General features: G+C 34.8%; 1 protein-coding gene across 4 annotated transcripts in view; it reads left to right on the top strand.

Annotated features, from left to right (window-relative positions):
* The window catches only part of NBEA (neurobeachin), a 625,442-nt gene that overhangs the window by 186,187 nt on the left and 415,080 nt on the right, over positions 1-24,175 (top strand). For all 4 annotated transcript variants that reach the window (XM_057707391.1, XM_057707390.1, XM_057707389.1 and 1 more), the window contains exons 18-22: positions 6,812-6,920; positions 18,682-18,763; positions 18,995-19,118; positions 19,956-20,148; positions 21,943-22,959. In XM_057707391.1, coding sequence (XP_057563374.1) covers positions 6,812-6,920; positions 18,682-18,763; positions 18,995-19,118; positions 19,956-20,148; positions 21,943-22,959 — 1,525 coding nt within the window. The remainder of the gene's footprint in view (positions 1-6,811; positions 6,921-18,681; positions 18,764-18,994; positions 19,119-19,955; positions 20,149-21,942; positions 22,960-24,175) is intronic.

Genomic DNA, 24,175 nt, shown 5'->3' with positions numbered 1-24,175 from the left:
ATGAAACCAAGGTGGGCTCTTTGAAAGAACAGACCTGGCAGCCCAAAGACCTGCTTTCTAGTTTTAACCTGATCTCTAACTAGTGACCTCGGACACTTAACTAGTACAGACCTGTTTCCTCAAAAGCAAGCAGAATATTTCACTTGGCGATCTTCAAAGCCCCTTCCAAATTCTGTGATTCTCTACATAGTTGCTACATAAACTATCCTAAAGCTTAGTGACTTAGAGCAACAGTCATTTTATTACATCTTGTGATTTTACACAGAGATTCAGCCACAGCTCAGGGAATAGTGGCTCAGCTGGCAGACAGTCGTGTCCAAGACAGCTTCACTCATGTTTCTCTGACCTTGGCAGAGAGTTTGGAAGACTGGGCTCAGCTGGAGCTATCCATCAGCTTGGCAGCCTCAGGGTAGTGGGACCTATGACAGGGCAACTCAGGGCTCAGAGACCAGTGTTCCAGTGGACAAGACATGAGCAGCATGGCCTCTGACAGCCTGGCCTTTGAAGTCACAAACACTGTTTCCGTCATACTGTATTGGAGGAAGTAGTCATGAGCCTGCCCAGATTCAAGGGGAGGGGACATAGCCTCCACTGTCTAATGAGAAGAGGTTCAAAGAATTAATGGCCATATTTTAAAGTTGCTATAGTCCTATTCCCCAACTGTGGTAAAACCTGCTGTTTTAAATTTTGCCTTCTCGAAATCTTGGCTGGATGGAAAGTCATCTTTATGCCCTAGGAGAGAATCCTGATGACCAAAATTCACAACCTGTACTCCACTCCTTTTTTCTTGCCCATTCTCTGGTAGTGTTTACTTATTCACTTAATTTTTTTAAACTTTTATTTTATCTGTTCAGCCTTCATCTCAAGGTCCCTTCACCACTGCTTAAGCTTTATTGTTATTATTATTATTGTTTTACAATAAAAAGAATACTAAGATCTTGGAAAGTGGAGCTTGAGAGCACATTCCAGGGCCTTGACATGAGGCGAAGTACACCAGGTGTTTCCCAACCTTCCTATTTCTTTTCTTTTTTTTTTTAAAGTTTATTTTATTGAAGTATAGTTGGTTTACAGTGTTGTGTTAATTTCTGCTGTACAGCAAAGTGATTCAGTTATACATACATACATTCGTTTTCATATTCTTTTTTCATTATGGTTTATTATAGGATATTGAATATAGTTCCCTGTGCTATACAGTAGAACCTTGTTGTTTATCCATTCTATATATAATAGTTTGTGTTTGTTAATCCCAAACTCTCAATCCATCCCTTCCCCACTCCCCCTTGGCGGCTACAAGTCTGTTCTCTATGTGTGTGAGTCTCTTTCTGTTTCATAGATAAGTTCATTTGTGTCACATTTTAGATTCCATATATAAATGATATAGTATGGTATTTGTCTTTCTCTTTCTGACTTACTTCATCAGTATGATAATCTCTAGGTCCATCCATGTAGCTGAAAATGGCATTATTTCATTCTTTTATATGGCTGAGTAGTATTCCATTGTGTATATGTACCACATCATCTTTATCCATTCATCTGTCAATGAACATTTAGGTTGTTCTCGTGTCTTGGCTATGGTAAATAAATAGTGCTGCTATGAAAAAAAAAAAAAAGAAGAATATCAGTAGGATAACAGAAATGAAGTTAGGTATATTCGTGCAATTGGATATATTCAGCTTTGAAAATGGATTACCAGAAGTTAACGTTCATAAACCTAACATTAAGCAATAAAGCAAGTTGTAGAAAGATATATAGTAATGATATCATTCATCTAAACTTCAAAAATATGAAAAAATAAAATTATAAATAGCTTAGGAATAGATACATATCTAATAAAAGTATAAAGACATGCATGGTTATATAAAATCAAATTCATGATATTGTTTAGCACAAAACATAGTGAAAAGAATTGGCTCATGGACTGGTACCCAAAAGTGCTTATTTTAATACTTTATTTCTTAATTTGTAGTCATGGTAGCTACATGAGTATTTATTACATGATTTACTTTCTTTATTAAAGAATTAGATCTTAAAAAAAATAAATGGGTGAGGAAAGGGATAACAACAACAACAAAAAGTGCAAAACTGCGTTGGCATTATAGAAATCAGATGTGATCAGAAAGCACAAAGCAAAATCTGTTGAACTTGAAAAGTTCAAAACAAAATATAGAAAGACATGTATTGATGAAAGGCACAGTTTAAGTATATGATGTTATGGTCATAAGTGTCAAAGCATCAAATATTGCATTCAAATATGTAAGACAAACCATTAGAGATGCTGTATGTACTTGATAAGATACAATAGTTCAGACAGTATTTCTCCTTCAGAATGGGATCAATTGAATAGATAACACATAAATATACAGGGAAATTGAGTATATATTCATAAAATTTAACTCAGTAGATATATGTTCAATCGTATAGCCTTTGAAAATATACTTTATGGCTATAGGATATTTACTAAAATAAAAAAATCATGCCCATAGCCATAAAGTAAACAATGTGGACACAGTAGAGATCTTACTGGCAGCATTTTCTGACCATAAGGTAATAAAATTAGAAATTTAAAAAAAGTTGAGCAAACAAAATTTCAACTATTTAGAAATTAAGAAACATTCCCAAAAACCTGCTAGTGAAGGGAAGATAGTAAAATGAAAATAAGAAATTCTCTAAAATTATCTATGCATCATAGAAAGAACATACTCAGAAGTAAATACTTCCAGTATTGAAGTATAAAGATTAAAATTATAGGAATGTATACTCATATTACAACATTGATTAAAGGACAACAAAGTAAGCTAGGAAATACAAATTAATAAAGAAGATGACTAACATCAAGAAAGAAAATAAAAACTGTTGAAGGGATCACTGACTACAAAGTGAATTTTTTTGAAGGAATCAATAAAATGGATAAAACTTTTCATATCTTATTAATATAAAATGGAAAGATTTGGAATGAAGGAGGGACTTTAAAATTATGGGCCAGATTGTGATAATTATAAGAAAATATTTTATGGCAACATACAAGATGGTCACTTCTAGTCCTTGGTAATAACATCATTTTGCTATAAATATTTTAAATACTTATTTTTGGGGTTCTCTCTATACATATACATACTACTTCCATCAAATAAAAGTGGAAAGAGTTATATAAGATCACTAATATACAAGGTAAAAGTACAGGTTCACAGAACATAATTCTGTTTTGCTTTACTAGTAATCACTATCTGATATTTCAATAGAACCGTGCTATGATCCTTTGATTTATAGCTGTGTTTTGATATAATTTCCCATAAACAATGATAGATGCATTTATTATTGAGTTACTATAGCTTATCCATTCTTAACCTCAAAGTAAAAGTCTGAAGAAATTTAGGTTAAAACCTCAAAAAATTTTACAATTCTCCTGATTTAAGGAGTTTGAAAAGTATATTAGTGTCCATTATTTGAATAACTAATGATTCTTAACTATAAAATAATATATAGTATAGTAGCCTAAAATGATCTTCCTTTCAGTTTATTAGAAAGGAAATTGAAAATGTAAGTAAAATTTTAATATATTTCCTGAAAATCATGAAAGAATTTAATAGCTGCTGTAAGGAAGAGCTATACCACATAGCTTAATAAAAAGATGCAATTAAATAAAGATAGATTTGTAATGAACTGAACTTATTACAAACATATTGCAGTTTGGATAAAAATTCCAAATTTTATTTAAAAATTTTCAAAAATTGTTGTAAAGCTAACTCAAATGAACAAATGAGTAAAAAATGTCAATGAAAGATTAAAAAATAAGTACAGTGAGTGTGTATTGTGATAAGTCTGGTAGACCTTATACTAAGGAATGACCTAAAAAAAGAGGTGACTGGAAACCCCAGGTGTGTGTGTGTGTGTGTGTGTGTGTATTTAGATATTAGGAACATTATTAAAGTGTGAATTATTCAATAATTAGCAGCAAAAACTGTTTAATTTCTGAATTGAAAAGTCTTACTCAAAACCATGTTTCCTCTCTCCTCTCCCCAAGCCCTGATTTTTGTATATCAAATTCACTGTTTTGTAATTATTATAATACATAGGATTTGTGAAACTGCTGGTAATTTATACCTTGATGTTGGAGTATGAATGTACACATTTTTGGAAGTCATAAACTACAAAGTCTCATAAAATGAAATTAAAAGTAAAAGCTTTAACCTTGTAATTTTCATTACAAGAATTTAATCTAAGGAAATAATCATGGATATGCCAAAGGATTTATGTAAAAAGACAAAGTTTTGTTTATGGTAAAAAAAAATAGAAAATAACATAAATGGGCAATAGTAGTGAATGGATAAATTAATCTACATTCTAGTTATCAACTACATTTAATAGCAGTGAAAATTTTAGACACAATATATTGTTGATTTATAGGCAACAAGCTACAAATTATCTTATATAGAATTATTTCCATTGTATTGATGTTATCTATATCTATCATATACTTATGTGCAGCATAATTAGTCTGAAAGAACATCAGCTGATATTTGTAATGATTATCACTGGGTTGTAGAATTACGGGGTTTTCTTCTTTCTTTGTCCTGTTCCAACATTTCTCTGAATTTGTTACAAGAAGTATTTTTTGATCATCCCCCCAAAATACTTGTTTTGTGAAGAAGGAAATTGGGATGTGTTTTTAATGGAATGTTTAGTAAGCTAATAAATGTATAATTTGTATGAGATTAAAAGGTTACTTGTTTAAAAAAAATATAGATTGCACTCAATACAAGTGGGCAGAAATCCTATACAATTTAGATGGTAAAGAAAGCAACTAGGCACTAAAGTCTATTTAGGTCTTAAAGTTAATCTGGTTCTAGATGTTAGTTTCTCAAATATATGCCCTAGTGAAGCCTTTCTGAACAATGCATAGCGCTGGTCTTTCATTAGAGGTCCTCTGGGAAACACAACCATGTGATGTACAGGGACAGCATGCCCACTTTATGCCTGAAATGATGGGTACCATTATTGGCTATCTCTTGATTGCTGTGCAGGAACATTTATTGGTGAACATTGTTTCAAGGAAACTTCAAGAAGAAGCTGACTCATCTCTTCCCTGGTGTATGCACAGTATTCTTCAAGTCCCCCTAAAGAGCTAGAATTAAGCTGCTTTATAAATATTTACATTGGAGGAGATAGTCAAGAGAGCATGAATTTCTTTAGTAGTTAAAATTGTGGAGTCACAGTTAAGAGATTACTCTAAATTCCAGATAGCCTAATTTAAATGACTTTTACCAGCTCCATGTATCAAAGAGATATATCAAGGGATATACATTGGCGTTTGTTTTTCCTTGATTGGGAGCAAAGGCGTGTCAGGCTTCCTTTCCTTAGGTGTGACTTGAGTTGGAACTAAAACCTTCCCCTTCATAATCCCATAATACCCATCTGTCCTAATATATGTATATTTTAATGACCATTTGACTTTTTCCAGTCTTATTTAAGTGTTTTACAAACACAACCATTAGACACTTGCCCTAGCTTCCTCCTGGATTTAGGTAATTATGCTGTTTCCCTCTCTGGGCTGAGGAGGATTGGGTGAGGGGAAATAGCTGTCCTGCCTATTTTGTTGCGCAGTGTGGAGCTTGAAGGCTGATGTTAGGAGAGAGGATTTCCAGGTGAGTGGTGCCCAGATAAATGGTTCATTATTTGATTTCTGCATTAATTAAGGTAGCAGTAGCTCCTGTAACAGACAAACAATGAAATTTTAGTAACTTACCAAACTAGTTGTTTCTTTCTTATTCACTTAAAATGGGTATCTCAGCAGGTGATTTTCTTCAAGCTGTGCTTTAGAGACCCAGGCTGCTTCTTTCATCTAGTACCTGTGTCTTCATCATAAGGCTCCCGTGTTGCTTCCTTGAGGAGGAGCAGGCAATAGTACATGAATGCTTCTTCCTGTGGTCCAGGCCTGAAAATGATCCACAAGTTTTCTGCTCAGATTCGTTGGCTAGAACTCAGTAGAATGGCCACACATGGCTGTAAGAGAGGCTAGAATTACAATACTGCTGTGGGCTCAGGAATAAAGGAACAAAAGTTTGGTGATTACCTAGTCGATTTGTATGATGGCTGCCAAATCCACACAGGGAACAATAGAAAGTCAAGGTAAGAAATGAAATACTGAAGGTTGGGAGCCAAGAAGATCCAGATCTTGACTTCTGAGAAAGTGACATGACTGAGAGGTGTGTAGTAATTCCCTGGGCTAGAGCTAAGTGTTCCAGGAGATCTTTATTAGAGCTTTCTGTTCAGAGTATGGATTTGGTGGGGGAGCAGTTAAATGAGCCAACAGTTAAATGAGCCACAGATAGAAACACTAATGAGTTCCCTTTACTTCTGTCAAATTATTTTGCTTTGTGTTCACTTTTAACCATAATTTAAAACTTTTGTTATTAAATTTTACATAGATTACTTCCTAGACTTTGGACAGAAAGGATTTGAAAATTTTGTGGCCTCTGGGTTAAGGGAAACCAATAATTTAACCTACGAAAATAACTCCTAAATAGTTCTTATAAATTTGAAAATTATAACTGTCAGCATTTATACGTTTATAATTTGTATACTTAACGTTTTAGTTTGCGCAGACATTTTGAGACGTGTTTAAATAGTAGTCTTGGTATTTTAGAAGAGAGCTATGCTATAAACTGTCATTTCTTTTAGTGAATGGAAGTTAGTAAACATTACTTATATAATTCTGTATCTGCTTATAGGTTTTAATACTTATACTAAAGTCATGTGATTAGAAAATCCAGTGTGTTTCATAGTGTTGTTTTTTCTCCCCCTGTTTCTCCAGGAGAAAAGTTGAAATTATGCATACCCACAGTCTTTTCACTCTTCTTGGAGAAAGGCTGATGTTGCATACAAACACTGTGACTGTCACCACATACAACACACTTTATGAGGTAAAAACTTTTCAAATGTGTGATGATAATTTAAATGTATGCAGTAGGAACCTTCTGTGTGATGGGAATAGTAGTTGGTCAGTTAATCTAAAAAGGCAGTAATCCTTTAAAAAAAAGATGGACACATACTTACATTTAAATTTTTTTCTTTTTAAACACACCCATGTACATTTATTTCCCAATCTTCTTATGTTGGGCCTAGGCCTTTTCTTTGGATCAGCTGATTGGCTTTGCAGAGTTTTTCTCACATAAATCACACCCATTATGTATTATTAATTCGTTTTTTCCCTCCCCTTACCCTTCCCCCTTTTCCGTCTCTCTGTCTCTAATATGTAGCAGCTACTAACATTAACCTAGAGTTGAGACTGGGATAAAATGTAGGTAAGAATTATTTGTAAAAATAGTATCTGGAGAAGCTTTAGAGCTCATCATTTCAGTTCAGAAATCCTTTTCTTAATTATTTCTAACAGATGGCCATACTATCTGGGGTTCAGTATTTTCTGTAAAATGTGTGTTCTGCCTCCCAGAGTTGCTGTTCTCATTTTAAACACCAGTAAAATATTAGTAATTTCTCTTATATTAACCTTCATTTTACTTTCCTGCAACTGATTTTCAGAGGTCCTATTTCTTTTCTCAAGTGCAAAGATTAGCAAATTATAAAACCTGTCTTTGTATGGCCTCAAGCTGTGGATAGTTTTTATGTTTTTAAATGGCTGAAAATAATCAAAAGAAAAATAATGTATGACATGTAAAACGTATATGAAATTCAGATTTCGTGTCCATAGATAGTTCTGTTGGAACACAGCCGTGCTCACTCCCTTACATAGTGCCAGTAGCTGCTTTTGCATTATAGTAGCTGAGCTGACTACTTGCAACAGAGAATGTTTGTCGTGCTCTCATCACTTCGCACTGCTGATCGGTACACCACAGTAACTGGACAGTGTTTCACATACCACATGTATTGCCCAACCTATTTTTTAATAGCAGTGCGTATCTATCATGTCAAAACAAGAGAAAAGTGGACTTCATATCTCACACTTTAACATACAGTGGAGTGTGGATTATTTTGTTATAGATGTAAATAGCAAAACATTGTGTCTGTTATACCAGGAGACTCTAGTTATGCTAAAAGCCATAGCAAATGTAGGTTTCAACATATGAATTTGGGGGGCACACAAGCATTCAGTCTATAGCAGCGGGCTTTATGGTCTGTGTTGCAGCTACTCAACTCTGTAGTTGTGGCTTGGGAGTAGCTGTAGAAAATATGAATCAGATGGGTGTGGCTGTCCAATAAAACTGTACTTACAAAGCAGATGGTAGGCTGGATTTGGCTTACAGGGCATAATTTTTTTACCTCTGGGTTTATATTCTCATCAGTTAATTTAAGAGTTGCTGCCCTTTAAACAAATGAAGAAAACTCTTTTGACTACTTTGTCTTCTTCATCTAAGCTTAATATTTCAACTTTGTGTCAATCATTCCTCAAATTATATGATTTGTAAAATTAACCCTCCAGAGCGCTGCTTTTTTAAAATTATAGTAATTTTTTAGTATTGCTCCAATATTTTGCCTACAGAACTGAATAAGCACTAATAGAGAGGCCTATCCTATGCAGAGCATCTTGATTCTGATGTTATTATATTTCCGTAATGATAGTAACTGCCCTTTTTGAGTACTTCCTATGATAATCCCCTTGGTGAGTACTTTACATACATTATCTCAAATCTCTACAACATTGCTATGAAGCTAGTATTTTTATTGGCTTTTTAAAACAAACTGAGACTCAAAGGTTAAATAATTTTTTGTCATACCACTAATAAATGGTCATAAAATAGGCATTTCTCATAGTACATGTGCATAAGGCAAAAAATATCAGAATCTACCTTCAGTTGACAGCATTAAAGTCCTCCTCTGAGTCAAAACCTTGCTACAATATCAGATTAGGGTTCCGAATGCTAGTGTCAAATACCAATAAACTTGTATTTTTACTTAGACCTTCTTATCTACAAATTGCTCTGGTAAGTGATGCCTATATATATGTTTTTTAATCATTCTCTTTCCTCCACAGATTTCTGACCCTCTGCTTGTTTCAATAGAATAGAAAGTCTCTGTAGTCAATGAAACCTTGTATTAAAGTAAAAGTGCTGCATAATATTATATGTTGAATTTGAAAGATCATCATGTGCTTCTAACCTTAAAATAAGAAAATGTCCCGTGTGTATATACACACATATGTAATCCCACTTGTCTTCCTGAAAAGTGGCTCAGCAGCAAGTGCAGCAGCATCTTTACTACCATCTATATTTGCAGGCACTCTCTTAGTGCCGATTTTATCTTCGATTCCATGACTTAGGTGAAGAAAGTCAGGAAAAGTTTGGATCTTCTGACATTGGATACTGGATATTAAATGTTGCAGAGATTTGGAAATAATGAAGGAGCTAACTTTCAGGGCCTCCATCTGACCAATTTGGCAATAACACAGGCTTTTAAAGTAGGAAAATATTCATGATTAGTTGGAATGAAGGGCCCTGAGTTAATTATGATACTCTAAAAAGTTTATGTAAGTATACAAAAGGTCAAAAAAGAAAGATGGTTACAATGTGATTGGTTAGCGCTGTTGACTCCACAAAAAAGTAGAAAGTGACTTCAACAGAAGGTTTAATACCACTAACAAACCAAATTGTATTATCAGTGACAGGATGGTGGCCAACTAATTCTAGATCACCAGAGTTTGAAGACTGCATCATTTTGGAGAGTGACATCTGGTTGTAAAAAAATTAAATCTCATTCCTAATGACATGCCCTCCCCCCCAAAAAAATTTTAAAGTCAAGTGACAGGTTTGAACTTAAAGTCTCATCAAATAGTAAGTGAAATTTAACTAAAGAAAGAAAAACTCAACTTGTTTGATTTACCATGTGAACATCAACCAAGGCCTGTACCCACAGCAAGAATCAGTCGGTTGATAATCTGCAGTTTGAATGTTTATTTTATCTTCATTTCCTTTTTTGGTTTGAGGAAATTACCTTAACTCCAAGCAATGTATCAGAACATATATCACTATGACTATAAAAGGGTATAAAATCAAGTGCAGAAATAATAAAGAACTATGTCAAACCTACTCTATTGATTAATGATATTTTAGAATATGTGGTTTTCGCACAGTGTTTGGAAGTCCAGTTATTATAAAGATTATGTCACTGTGGTCTTTAAAATTCTAAATCTGACAAGATGCCAATGATAAAATAGACAATAAATATTACAGGACTTAATAAGTAAGTTAGAGTTTTTAGCAGGATATGTCAGACAACATTGCCTAAGTTTTGAAGATATGAAAACCTATTTGAATTATTCTAAAAACCAAAAAAATATAATTGAAAAAAATCCCTATCTCCTAGTTTTCTGAGGTGAATTTATTCTTATAGATCATATAATGAAATGAGTTGGCTTTAATGAACTCCTCTTTGAAATCATTCAAAGCTATGCTTTATACAAGTTTTTTTTTTGAGAATTACAGTATTTGTAAAATTTGTATCTTACATTTTATTTGCTTTATTTTCACTTTGTTACTCCATCTCCAAATTATGGATAATTCTGTTTTCTTAATGATTTGTAGCACTTCCTAATACACTTAAGAATTAGATTGTACAATATGTCTCCTAAAGGCAAAACTAGATGTTTCTATTTAATATACTTGTAGATCTGAGCAACAATATATGATTATTCATTCAGTGCTTTATTAAATATTATAATATTAATTTTACTTTTGGATTTACTGTTTCTTTTTACATACTATTCCTGTAATTCAATTCAACACTTACCGTAGACGGAGGCAGTCAGTATGGGATCTTGTCATCTGAAGAGCTGTTTCCCGTGGAAATAATGAACTGATTTTTTTAATGTATATTTTTTAGTTACTTTATCTTTTTCTGTGAGAGTATAACATTACAGGACAATTTTTTTTACAAAGTGGTGGTAACTTTAAAATATTTAAGTATCTCATAGAATCTTCTGCGTGGATAGTATGTTAAATATCATCTTATTCAAACACTCTTTTCACAGATAAAGAAACCAAGTGTCAGAAAAGTAGCAGAGCTTGTCCAAACTCTTTTATGACCCCCTGAATGCCTGCAGTGGCAGTTACATGTAACAGTGGGGTTAATAGTTTACCATTTTCAAGAAATAAACAACTACTATTCCTGTCTCAGAAGTGGAGGCTACTAATCCAAAATGATTTATGCATGACGAGGCCGGGAAGTCAGCAGGTCAGAGAGGAAGTTCCAGTAGCTCCTACTTAAGCCTAAAGTCTTTCTGTGACCCATCAATTACGAGATAAAACCATTTATAAAATAAACTTTAAATGTATAATACTGGACTCAGATCTGTGTCCATAAATAGCTTATTTATCAAGTTACCTCCATGATTTACTTCGTTGTTGTTTCCCAACCCTGTCCAGCATAATAGCCACTGGTCACATTTGGCTGTTGAGCTAGTGTGAATTGAGATGTGCTATAAGGGTTAAATATACATTGAATTTCATGTCCATATCTGGCTCTGAACCCTCCATCCTATTTTATTATGATGGGGGCCAGGGTTAATTTCCTATGTGTGTCTCTAGCCAAGTCCAGTCAAACTTCATGGCTCATTTTAAATCCTATCCTTTCATTAAGTATTTACATATAAGTTCATCTTTCCTTATTTACGCCTCCTTGTTTATTTCTCTCCCCTCCTTTTAAAACTCACATAGGTTCTTTTTTATTTTATTTATTTTTCTTTTTTTTTTAAAGAACTTTTATTGAGATACAGTTAACATACAATAAACTGCATATATTTATAGAGTGTACAATTTGGTATCCCAATCTCCCAACTCATTCCCCCGCAACCCTCCCTGCTTTCCCAACTTGGTGTCCATACATTTGTTCTCTACATCTGTGTCTCTATTTCTGCCTTGCAAACTGGTTGATTTGTACCATTTTTCTATAGTCCACATATATATGTGTTAATATACAATATTTGTTTTTCTCTTTCTGACTCTCTTCACTCTGTATGACAGTCTCTAGGTCCATCCATGTCTCTACAAATGTCCCAGATTCATTCCTTTTTACAGCTGAGTAATATTCCATTGTATATATGTACCACATCTTTTTTATCCATTCATCTGTTGATGGACATTTAGGTTGCTTCTGTGTCCTGGCTATTGTAAATAGTGCTGCAACGAACAATGGAGTGCATGTGTCTTTTTGAATTATGCATACAGGTCTTTTACCTCCTTGGTTAAGTTTATTCATAGATATTTTATTCTTTTTGTTGCAGTGCTGAATGGGATTGTTTCCTTAATTTCTCTTTCTGATCTTTCATTGTTAGTGTATAGAAATGCAAGAGATTTCTGTGTGTTGATTTTGTATCCTGCAACTTTACCAGATTCATTGATTAGCTCAAGCAGTTTTCTGGTGGCATCTTTAGGATTTTCTATGTGTAGTATCATGTCATCTGCAAACAGTGACAGTTTTACTTCTTCTTTTCCAATTTGGATTCCTTTTATTTCTTTTTCTTCTCTGATTGCTGTGGCAGGGACTTCCAAAACTGTGTTGAATAGTAGTGGGGAGAGTGGACATGCTTGTCTTGTTCCTGATCTTAGAGGGAATGCTTGCAGTTTTTCACCATTGAGAATGATGTTTGCTGTGGGTTTGTCATATATGGCCTTTATTCTGTTGAGGTAGGTTCCCTCTATGCCCATCTTCTGGAGAGCTTTTATCATAAATGGGTGTTGAATTTTGTCAAAAGCTTTTTCTGCATCTATGGAGATGATCATGTGGTTTTATCCTTCAGCTTGTTAATATGGTGTATCACATTGATTGATTTGCGTATATTGAAGAATCCTTGCATTTCAGGGATAAACCCCACTTGATCATGGTGTATGATCCTTTTAATGTGTTGTTGGATTCTGTTGGTTAGTATTTTGTTGAGGATTTTTGCATCTAAATTCATCAGTGATAATGGTCTGTAATTTTCTTTTTTTGTAGTATCTTTGTCTGGTTTTGGTATCAGGGTGATGGTGGCCTCATAAAATGAGTTTGGGAGTGTTTCTTCCTCTGCAATTTTTTGAAAGAGCTTGAGAAGGATGGGTGTTAGCTCTTCTTTAAATGTTTGATAAAATTCACCTGTGAATCCATCTGGTCCTGGACTTTTGTTTGTTGGAAGATTTTTAATCACAGTTTCAATTTCATTACTTGTGATTGGTCTGCTGATATTTTCTATTTCTTCCTGATTGAATTAGTCTTGGAAGGTTATAACTTTCTAAGAATCTGTCCATTTCATCCAGGTTGTCCATTTTATTGGCATACAGTTTCTTGTAGTAGTCTCTTATGGTGCTTTTCATTTCTGTGGTGTCCATTGTAACTTCTCCTGTTTCATTTCTAATTTTATTGATCTGAGTCCTCTCCCTCTTTTTCTTGATGAGTCTTGCTAGAAGTTTATGAATTTTATTTATCTTCTCAAAGAACCAGCTTTTAGTTTTATTGATTTTTGCTGTTGTTTTCTTTGTTTCTGTTTCATTTATTTCTGCTCTGATCTTTATGATTTCTCTCCGTCTACTAACTTTGGGTTTTGTTTGCTCTTCTTTCTCTATTTTCTTTAGGTGTAAGGTGAGATTGTTTATTTGGGATTTTTCTTGTTTCTTGAGGTAGGATTGTATTGCTATAAACTTCCCTCTTAGAACTGCTTTTGCTTCATCCCATAGGTTTTGGATCGTTGTGTTTTCATTGTCATTTGTCTCTAGGTATTTTTTGATTTCCTCTTTGATTTCTTCAGTGATCTCTTGGTTATTTAGTAGCATATTGTTTAGCCTCCATGTGTTTGTGTTTTTTACAGTTTATTTCCTGTAATTGATTTCTAATCTCATAGTGTTGTGGTCAGAAAAGATGCTTGATATGATTTCAATTTTCTTAAATTTACCAAGGCTTGATTTGTGACCCAAAATGTGATCTGTCCTGGAGAATGTTCCATGTGCACTTGAGAAGAACATGTAATCTGCTGTTTTTGGATGTAATGTCCTATAGATATCTATTAAATCCAGCTGATTTATTGTGTCATTTAAAGCTTGTGTTTCCTTATTAATTTTCTGTGTGGAGATATGTCCATTGGTGTAAGTGGGGTGTTAAAGTCCCCCACCATTATTGTGTTACTGTTGATTTCCTCTTTCATAGTTGTTAGCATTTGCCTTATGTATTGAGGTGCTCCTATATTGGGTGCATATACATTTATAATTGCTATCTCCTCTTCTTGAATTGGCCCCTTGATCTTTATGTAGTGTCCTTTTTGTCTTTTGTAACATTTTTTATTTTAAAGTCTATTTTATCTGATATGACTATTGCTACTCCAGCTTTCTTTTGATTTCCATTTGCATGCAATATCTTTTTCCATCCCCTCACTTTCAGTCTGTATGTGTCCCTAGGTCTGAAGTGGGTCTCTCATAGACAGCATATATATGGGTCTTGTTTTTGTATCCATTCATCCAGTCTGTGTCTTTTGGTTGGTGCATTTAGTCCATTTGCATTGAAGGTAATTATTGATATGTATGTTCCTATTACCCTTTTCTTAATTGTTTTGTTTTTGATTTTGTAGGTCCTTTTCTTCTCTTATGTTTCCCGCTTAGAGAAGTTCCTTTAGCATTTGTTGTAGGGCTGGTTTGGTGGTACTGAATTCTCTTAGCTGTTGCTTGTCTGTAAAGGTTTTGATTTCTCCATCGGACGTGAATGAGATCCTTGCTGGGCAGAGTATTCTTGGTTGTAGGTTTTTCCCTTTCATCACTTTAAATATAGCATCCCACTCTCTTCTGGCTTGCAGAGTTTCTGCTGAGAAATCAGCTGTTACCCTTATGGGAGTTCCCTTGTATGTTATTTGTCGTCTTTCCCTTGTTGCTTTTAATAACTTTTCTCTGTCTTTAATTTTTGTCATTTTGACTAGTATATGTCTTGGCATGTTTCTCCTTGGGTTTATCCTACCTGGGACTCTCTGTGCTTCCTGGACTTGGGTGGCTATTTCCTTTCCCATGTTAGGGAAGTTTTCAACTAGAATCTCTTCCAATATTTTCTCAGGTCCTTTCTCTCTCTCTCTTCTCCTTCTGGGACCCCTATAATGTGAATGTTGGTGCATTTAACGTTGTCCCAGAGGTCTCTTAGGCTGTCTTCAGTTCTTTTCATTCTTTTTTCTTTATTCTTTTCCACATCACTGATTATCACCATTCTGTCTTCCAGGTCACTTACTGGCCCCTCTGCCTCAGTTAATCTGCTATTGGTTCCTTCTAGTGTATTTTTCATTTCAGTTACCGTGTTGCATATCTCTGTTTGTTTGTTCTTGAATTCTTCGAGGTCTCTGGTAAACTTTTCTTGCAACTTTTTGATCTTTTTTCAAAGTCCTGGATCATCTTCAACATCATTATTCTGAATTCTTTTTCTGTAAGGGTGCCTATCTCCTCTTCATTTAGTTGTTTCTGGGGTTTTATCTTGTCCCTTCATCTGTTACAAAGTCTTCTGGCTTTTCATTTTCTCTATCTTTCTGTGGCTGTGGTTTTCAGTTCCACCGGACGAAATACTGCTGATACTGCTTGATTCTGCTGTCTGCCCTCTTGTGGAGGAAGCTATCTAGGAGGCTCATGGGTGCTTCCTGATGGGAGGGACTGATGGTGGGTTGGGATGGGTGGGTGGAGCTCAGTAAAACTTTAATCTGCTTGTCTGCCAGTGGGTGGGGCTGTGTTCCCACCTTTTTGGTTGTTTGGCCTGAGGCTACCCAGCACTGGAGCTTACAGGCTCTTTGGTGGGGCTAGTGGTGGACTCTGGGAGGGCTCACGCCAATGAGCACTTCCCAGAGCCCCTGCCACCAGTATCCCTGTCTCCTCGGTGAGCCACAGCTGCCCCCCACCTCTGCAGGCAACCCTCCAACACCAGCAGGTAGGTCTGGTTCAGTCTTCTATGGGGTCACTGCTCCTTCCCCCGGGTCATGGTGAGCACACTATTTTTTGTGTGCCCTCCAAGAGTGGGGTATCTGTTTCCCCCAGTCAGTGGAGGTCCTGCAATCAAATCCCACTGGCTTTCAAAGTCTGATTCTCTGGGCATTCCTCCTTCCATTGCCAGACCCCCAGGTTGGGAACAGGAGGAGGGTTTTGAGGCCCCCTAATGGGGGGCTCAGAACCCTCACTTTACTGGGTGGGCTTCTGTTGTATAACTGTTCTTCAGCTTGTGAGTCACCTACCCAGCATTTATGGGACTTGATTTTAACGCAATTGCGCCCCTCCTACTGTCTCATTGCATCTTCTCCTTTGTCTCTGGATGTGGGGTTCATTTTTGGTGAGTTCCAGTGTCTTTCTGTCAATGATTGTTCAGCAGTTAGTTGTAATTCCGGTGCTCTTGCAAGTGGGAGTGAGCGCATGTTCTCCTCCGCCATCTTGAACCGTATCCTCATATAGGTTCTTAATGACAGACTACCATAGGTGCATGGCTTTGTGCCTGTCTCTGAAACATTGATTAAATGATTTTTTCTAGAAATATAATTCTACCTAGCAACTATGTTTCCCATTTCAAATGTGTAGCAGAATGATGGCATATAACTGATTCTTATTAAATACATGCTAAATGAATTTCTAAATGTATTTTTGTAATTAAATAAAAACCCGTTTAAATAAAACTATGATATACAGTTTTCGAAACACTTTTACTTATAGAGCCGTATTTGATCTTCCTAGCAGCTTTATTACATAGGCAAGGCAGTTATTACCCTCATTGTTGGATGATCAAATACAGATTTAAAAGGACAACAATATAAAATTGGAGCTTCTTTGAAGTAAATGTTTTCTGTGCAATTAGTTTTCTAGTTTTTGGGGTGAAAATTTTTGACAGTTCTATGTCATGAAAGAGTATGGCCTAGTCTTTTACAAGCTTGTCTGCAATTATTTTGACTCGCTGTATTTGTAACCAGAGTTTTGGGATCTTGTTCACTGGACTGTAGGTCTACACCAGGACCCTTTGGGCAAGTTGGTTGAAAACTCCTTGTAGGCATACACCAACCACTGATCGTTCTTTGGCATATCATTTTCAAAGAAATTTTTATCCCTTTTGTCAGCTCCATCTGATGAATAGTGCATGTCTGTAGTGCTATGTTCAGAAAATTCTGAGGCACTGTTTAAACAACAAAGTGTTTGTTTCAGTATAAGTATGGGAGTGAGGAGAGGGGTATTTGTGCCCTATATTTATTTAATAATAGTAGGTTAGTTTTTATTTCAACTCTATGCCTTTTTGATGTACATTCCTAATACATCTAAGTAAATGTCCTATCTCTTTTTTTTTATTTTATTTAAGTCTGAGCATAAAGGTAAGAAAACACCACTGCTGGATGTCATAATCTTTTTCTAATCTGAAAGGACCATACCTGTCTTTTGGTTAATTTACTCTTCATCCCTAGCTTTTGCAGGTAGCTTTGTACAGCTAGGCTCTCAGCTAACTTTTATAGTTTCCTGAAAGTTTTTGTATCTTACTTTGGGTTGAATTATTTAAAAAGTTTCATTCAGAACTTAGCATGTTGGACTTCCTAGCTGGTGCAGTGGTTAAGAATCCACCTGCCAGTGCAGGGGACGCGGGTTTGATCCCTGCTCCAGGAAGATCCCACATGCCACAGAGCAGCTAAGCCCGTACGCCACAGCTACTGAGCCTGCACTCTAGAGCCCATGAGCCACAACTATTGAGCCTGTTTGCAGCAACTACTGTAGCCCACACACCTAGAGCCCATGCTCTGCAACAAGAGAAGCCACCGCAGTGAAGAGCCCATGCCCCACAGTGAAGAGTAGCCCCCGCTTGCTGCAACTAGAGAGAGCCCGTGTGCAGCATCAAAGACCCAATGCAGCCAATAAATAAATAAATTTGTTTAAAAAAAAAAAGAACTTAGGATGTTAGCCTACATGGGAAATTAAATCAAAATATAACATGATATTTTTTAAAGTATAATCTCATTGTATTTTTAGTATATGCCAGAATAGAGGTAAACACATCTATAGCCTGAAATACAGTGAAGAGTCATATATCAATATTTTATATATAATTAAGTTATCCTTAAATATAATGAATGTTTATTGACTACTAGCAGTGTGTTAGGCACTTTACTAATTGCTAGGAATGTAGCAGTGGAAAAGATGTATAAGAATCCTGTAGTCACAGAGCCTGGGTGTTAGTTGAAAAATTAGTAGATGTTTTAGAATTCTGTCCTTCCTTTATTTGGTCAGCTTTTGTCATTTTTTGTTATTTGAAAGAAGTATAAAAAAATTATTGGCAAATGACAATAAGCCACATTTTTTATAAAGATTTTTCCCATATCACACTTTATTCAAAGTTAGGACCTAGGTTCAGACATTATTTTCTTATTTACTGATTTTCTAAGGTGGTTTTTTTTTTATTAATGATGATAGAACAGATGTTTACAAATAACAACTTAATTGTATTAAAGATGAACACTAAAAAGTGATTTTAAACAGAATGAACTCTTGGAGTTTCTAATTAATCTTTCCTTCTGTAGATACTGGTCCTGGTTTTGTCTTTGTCTGTAAGAAAATTTGAAGACTATAAAGAGTTTAGAAGTATGTGGAATTCACTAGAAGGCCCTTTAGAAGAGATATTTCTTTTGATTTAAACAAATTGAAATTTTTGCAGATTCTTTGTATATCTATAATTTGCAATTATAAATTTATTTTCTAAATAAAATTGAAATTCTTCGTCTTCCAGATTTTGACAGAGCAAGTATGTACTCAAGTTGTACACAAACCACATCCAGAGCCAGATTCTACAGTGAAAATTCAGAATCCAAGTGAGTAAACAGCAATTCTTTACTGTAATGCAGTAGCAACATGGTAACATGTGAAACTAAATCAGAATTTTTCCTAACCACCTAAATCAATGTGGCGTGTACATAGTTTAATTTATGACACAACTCACCTACCATAGTGATAAGCATTTAGTTGAGAATCAGTAAATATATTTTGAGCAGAAGATACGATGCAGTTATAAATCTTTACTGTATTTTTTTGTTCATTCACAGTGATTCTTAAGGTGGTGGCAACTTTGTTAAAAAACTCTACACCAAGTGCAGAACTGATGGAAGTTCGTCGTTTGTTTTTATCTGATATGATAAAACTTTTCAGTAACAGCCGAGAAAATAGAAGGTGAGCAGTTTGAATACTATAACAAAACTTTATTCCGTAAGTAATCTTATTTTCTCTCCTTTGTTTTCAATTTCTTTCAAAAGAAAAGTTTGCAAATCTTTCCTATATTGCTAAATACTTTTAATCATTAGAAAAGGCATTTGTTTCTTTAATATAATCTGCATACCTTTATTTTATATGATTTTAACTTTATGCATATTATATTTTAATTGTATATATAAATATAAATATCTAAAATCCCTTATTTAAAATATACTATTCCTTTTCCTGATCACTGCCTACCACCAATAGTACTTTAAATGTAATGATATTGGATTTGCTCAGATCATCTATGCTTTTTTCCAAGTTGGCCTGATAACTGTTTATTGTCATGCGTTCCTAAGCTGGTAAGCTAGGACGTGGGGTATATAGTATGAAGCCATGGTTGCTGTGTGAGTCTTACATTTAGCAAATACTGATTGAATGTCTGCTGTATAAAGCACTGTGCTGCACAGTGTGTACAGTCTTAGTACTATTTAGTGGGAAGGATACCAGTGAAGCGATGATTAATTTATACTGTGTTAAGTGCCTTGTGAGTGCTACCTGTGACGGAGGTGTAATGGAACAATAACTAAATCTCACTGGGAGAGTTGGGGAAGCAATTTTAAATGATAATTTGGATTTTCCCATCTAGAAAAATGGGGTAAGTCATTCCAGGTTAGAATATTAAACATGAAGAATGACTGTATACCTTGCTTTACCTAAGCCAGATCATATTTTCAGTATTTATCTCAACTTCAAAATAGTAAATTCTAATATAATTTATAAATTTTTAATGAGTTTCCCCCCCCCCACTAGATGCTTATTGCAGTGTTCAGTGTGGCAGGATTGGATGTTTTCCCTTGGCTATATCAATCCTAAAAATTCTGAGGAACAGAAGATTACGGAGATGGTCTACAATATCTTCCGGATTCTCTTGTATCATGCAATAAAATATGAATGGGGAGGCTGGAGAGTCTGGGTGGATACACTCTCAATAGCCCATTCCAAGGTAACGAGTTTCAGCTGTGGATTAAATGTCTGTAAACACTCATCTGGTGCCATCTTGTGGCCATCTTGCATTATGGCTGATTCCTTTATCCCAATTTTCTCTCTTTTCTGTTTTTGCTTTTGTTTTTCCCTCTCAGTTCATACACCTTTAAAGCTTGAAGTATTTTAGGTGTATAATTGAAACTTCAAGTTTATACATTAGGAGTTTTACACTCTAGAGGCAACCCCCACATATGTTTTATAGCAGATCTGAGAACTTGTGTCTGAGTCTTTTAACTCAAACATCCCTACTGGTTCTTATAAGAATGTTTCATGAAACAGTCTTATATATACTTTTTGAGCCTTTTTAAAGTAATCAGAAATTGTTTTTGTATTTAAGTGAATAATAAATACATTTAAAGAATTCATTTAGTGTTGTTTTTAATTGCATTAATCTTTATTTTTAATCTGAAGCATCTATATGTTTGTCTATATTTTAATAAATATGGTCTAATTTTTGGTAAAAGGAAGTAGTAAATTAAAATTTAGGCACATTATATGTACACATTAGATTCTGGAAATTTAGAGTTAAGATTTCTCATCTGGTGTCACAGAAAAAGCATGGGTGTCAGAAGTGGGCTTTTGATTCAATCTGTGCCACAGTTCAGTTTGTGGCATTAGGAAACTCATTTAATCCTTTTGTGCAAGGGTTAGAAAAATGTTTTTAAAGATACAGATAGTAAATATTTTAGACTTTTTGTGCTGTCCAGCCTCTGATGCAACCATTCAACTCTGTTATGCAGTATGAAAATAGCCACTGACAGTATGTAAAGAATGAATATGGCTGTGTTTTAATAAAATTTTATTTACCAAAACAGGTGATTTACCCAAACAGATTTGACCCATGGACCATAGTTTGCCAGCCCCTGCTTCTGCGACTTTCTGTAGCACAAAGGGTTTTATATTAAGATAATGTTCAAAGAAGGGTCCCTCAACCTAAAATTCTGTCATAGTACCATTTAAATAATAATATCATATGTGTCTAAAAAATATATATCATATGTGTCTATAGGAAGGATTTTGAACTTTTTTTTAATTTAAAAGACATTTTATTTCTGTTATCAATTTACATTTTATAATATATTGGCACCTCTATTTTATCATTGCGTTAATAAGTTTGAAAATAGTATTTTATAGGGAAACTTATTGCAAATCTTTGTGCAAGAAATATATATTGTTTATTCCTAACTATACTATATACTGATTATTCCTAAACAAGCCTATACAAAGTAACAAATTAAAGTAGCCTATATAAAGATAAAATTTTAATGTTTTATAACTATATATTTATACATATGTGTTATTTTTTTTTAACCTCACTTGTAACAGTCACACATATGAGTAATAGTGGTGGAAACTGATGTAGTAATAGTACTTCGGATGTTGTATATTATTACCCAGTTCTCTGTTTTAGCTCAAATAACCCAAATATGTAAGAGTTCAGCTGGCATATTAATTAGGGTAACACTGAAATATTTCACCTAAAAGAAAAGATCATTTTATTTAAAACTTTAATAATGCTAGTTTAGCTAACAGTGTTTTTGGACAAGTCATATAATAAGTCATATATGATTATTTTGATGATATTCCAATTATTTGATGAAACTAAGCATTTGTTTTAGGATTAATATGCACTGTGTTTGAAATCATAATTATGGGCACCATTGTTGCTATTATTATCATAATTTTATTTGTATAACTTTTTCTTCTTAATGTATACAAAAATGCCTTAATGCTTTCTTTATCCATTCCTAAGGTCACTTATGAAGCACATAAGGAATACCTAGCCAAAATGTATGAAGAGTATCAGAGACAAGAGGAGGAAAACATTAAAAAGGGAAAGAAAGGGAATGTGAGCACCATCTCTGGTCTCTCATCACAGACAACAGGAGCAAAAGGTGGAATGGAAATTCGAGAGATAGAAGACCTTTCACAAAGCCAGAGCCCAGAAAGTGAGACAGATTACCCTGTCAGCACTGACACTAGAGACTTGCTCATGTCAACAAAGGTGTCAGATGATATTCTTGGAAATTCAGATAGACCAGGAAGTGGTGTACATGTGGAAGTGCATGATCTTTTAGTTGATATAAAAGCAGAGAAAGTGGAAGCAACAGAAGTGAAGCTTGATGATATGGATTTATCACCAGAGACTTTAGTAGGTGGAGAGAATGGTGCTCTTGTGGAGGTTGAATCTTTGTTGGATAATGTATATAGTGCTGCTGTTGAGAAACTCCAGAACAATGTACATGGAAGTGTTGGTATCATTAAAAAAAATGAGGAAAAGGATAACGGCCCATTGATAACATTAGCAGATGAGAAGGATGAAATTCCCAACAGTAGCACATCATTTCTCTTTGATAAAATACCCAAACAGGAGGAGAAACTCCTTCCTGAACTTTCTAGCAATCACATTATTCCAAATATTCAGGACACACAAGTACATCTTGGTGTTGGTGATGATCTTGGATTGCTTGCTCACATGACCGGTAGTGTAGACTTAACTTGTACATCAAGTATAATAGAAGAAAAAGAGTTCAAAATCCATACAACTTCAGATGGAATGAGCAGTGTTTCTGAAAGAGACTTAGCATCATCATCTAAAGGGTTAGAGTATGCTGAAATGACTGCTACGACTCTGGAAACTGAATCTTCTGGTAGCAAAATTGTACCAAATATTGATGCAGGAAGTATAATTTCAGACACTGAGAGATCTGATGATGGCAAAGAATCAGGAAAGGAAATCCGTAAAATCCAGACCACTGCTACGACACAAGTAAGTCATCCTGTATGTGTGCTAAAGATGCATTGAATAGATAAGGAGTTGTTAGCACCAAAGCAGAGTAATTTGTTACCAGTCACACCATGTTTATATTTAATCATGGTAGAATAATAAGTTAAGGAATTGAGTAGTGTGGTTCTGTATATGAAAGAGATTTCAAATACGTGAGTCATATATCCAGCTCTGCCACAATGTGTCTGTGTAAGTTTGTTCAACCTCTCTGGGCCTGAATTTTCTCATACAGTGCAAGAGGTTGTACTGGATCGAAATGTGACCTTTAAGGTCTCTGCCAGTTTGAACATTTTATGGCTCTGTGACTACATTTACACATTTGTACTCGAGATCTTCAGTCTGAATACTTGATTAATTTTAACCTTTTGAGCTTCAGGCCCAACCCTGTTCTGTGGATTATAGAAAAGAGGACTTGGAGCCCAGATTGAACTGATAAATGAAATGAAGGGGAAGGGAAAAGGGAACTGTTATTTATCAAGTGCCTACTATGTTCCAGGCACTGTGCTATATGTTATCAGATTTAATCCTCACAACAACCCTGTGAGGTAGGTAATATGGCGGAGAAAATTTGGAATTATTAACAGTGAGAATTTTCTTTATAGCCACGTGGATAGGGATTTGTATGAGAAAATTATAAGACTCTCAGGCTTAGTGGTGAGGAACTGTTAGTGCTGCAGTTTAGGCCTCACCATACTAAAGCTAAACACAGACGATGTTTTCTGATATGAACTTTAATCATTGAGCATTGAGTTTATACTTACTTATTTTCTAGACTAAATAATACCTTATGGTTAAGAATTGAAGAAAAATTTTACCCTTTATGACTTGTTTTTGTTGTTGTTGCCTGGGTTTTCCATTCACCTTTTAATGTCATCAAAGAATAATTTAATGTGTCCATTAGTTATGTTATAGAGAGTAAACCATGCCTCACTAGTATCTTTGTCCTCAGAATCTTTGAAAATACATTCTGTGTGTGGAAAAGACATTTTTATTTTTTCTCTATTAAATACTGCCAGTTTCCTTTTTTGTGGCAGTTGTGCCACAGTGATAATTGGCGGGGGATGGAAATATTGAATTAAGTCTAGGTTTAAAATCATGATGCATTGTTTACTGAGCATAATAATCGCTAGGCTTCCCTGGTTTTCACTCAGAGTTCACAGGCATTTATCTGGTTTTGTAACATATAAAAGTCATTTGT

Source organism: Hippopotamus amphibius, chromosome 14, assembly GCF_030028045.1.
Source record: "Hippopotamus amphibius kiboko isolate mHipAmp2 chromosome 14, mHipAmp2.hap2, whole genome shotgun sequence".
NCBI lineage: Eukaryota > Metazoa > Chordata > Mammalia > Artiodactyla > Hippopotamidae > Hippopotamus > Hippopotamus amphibius.
This window is presented reverse-complemented; position numbering and strand designations above follow the sequence as displayed.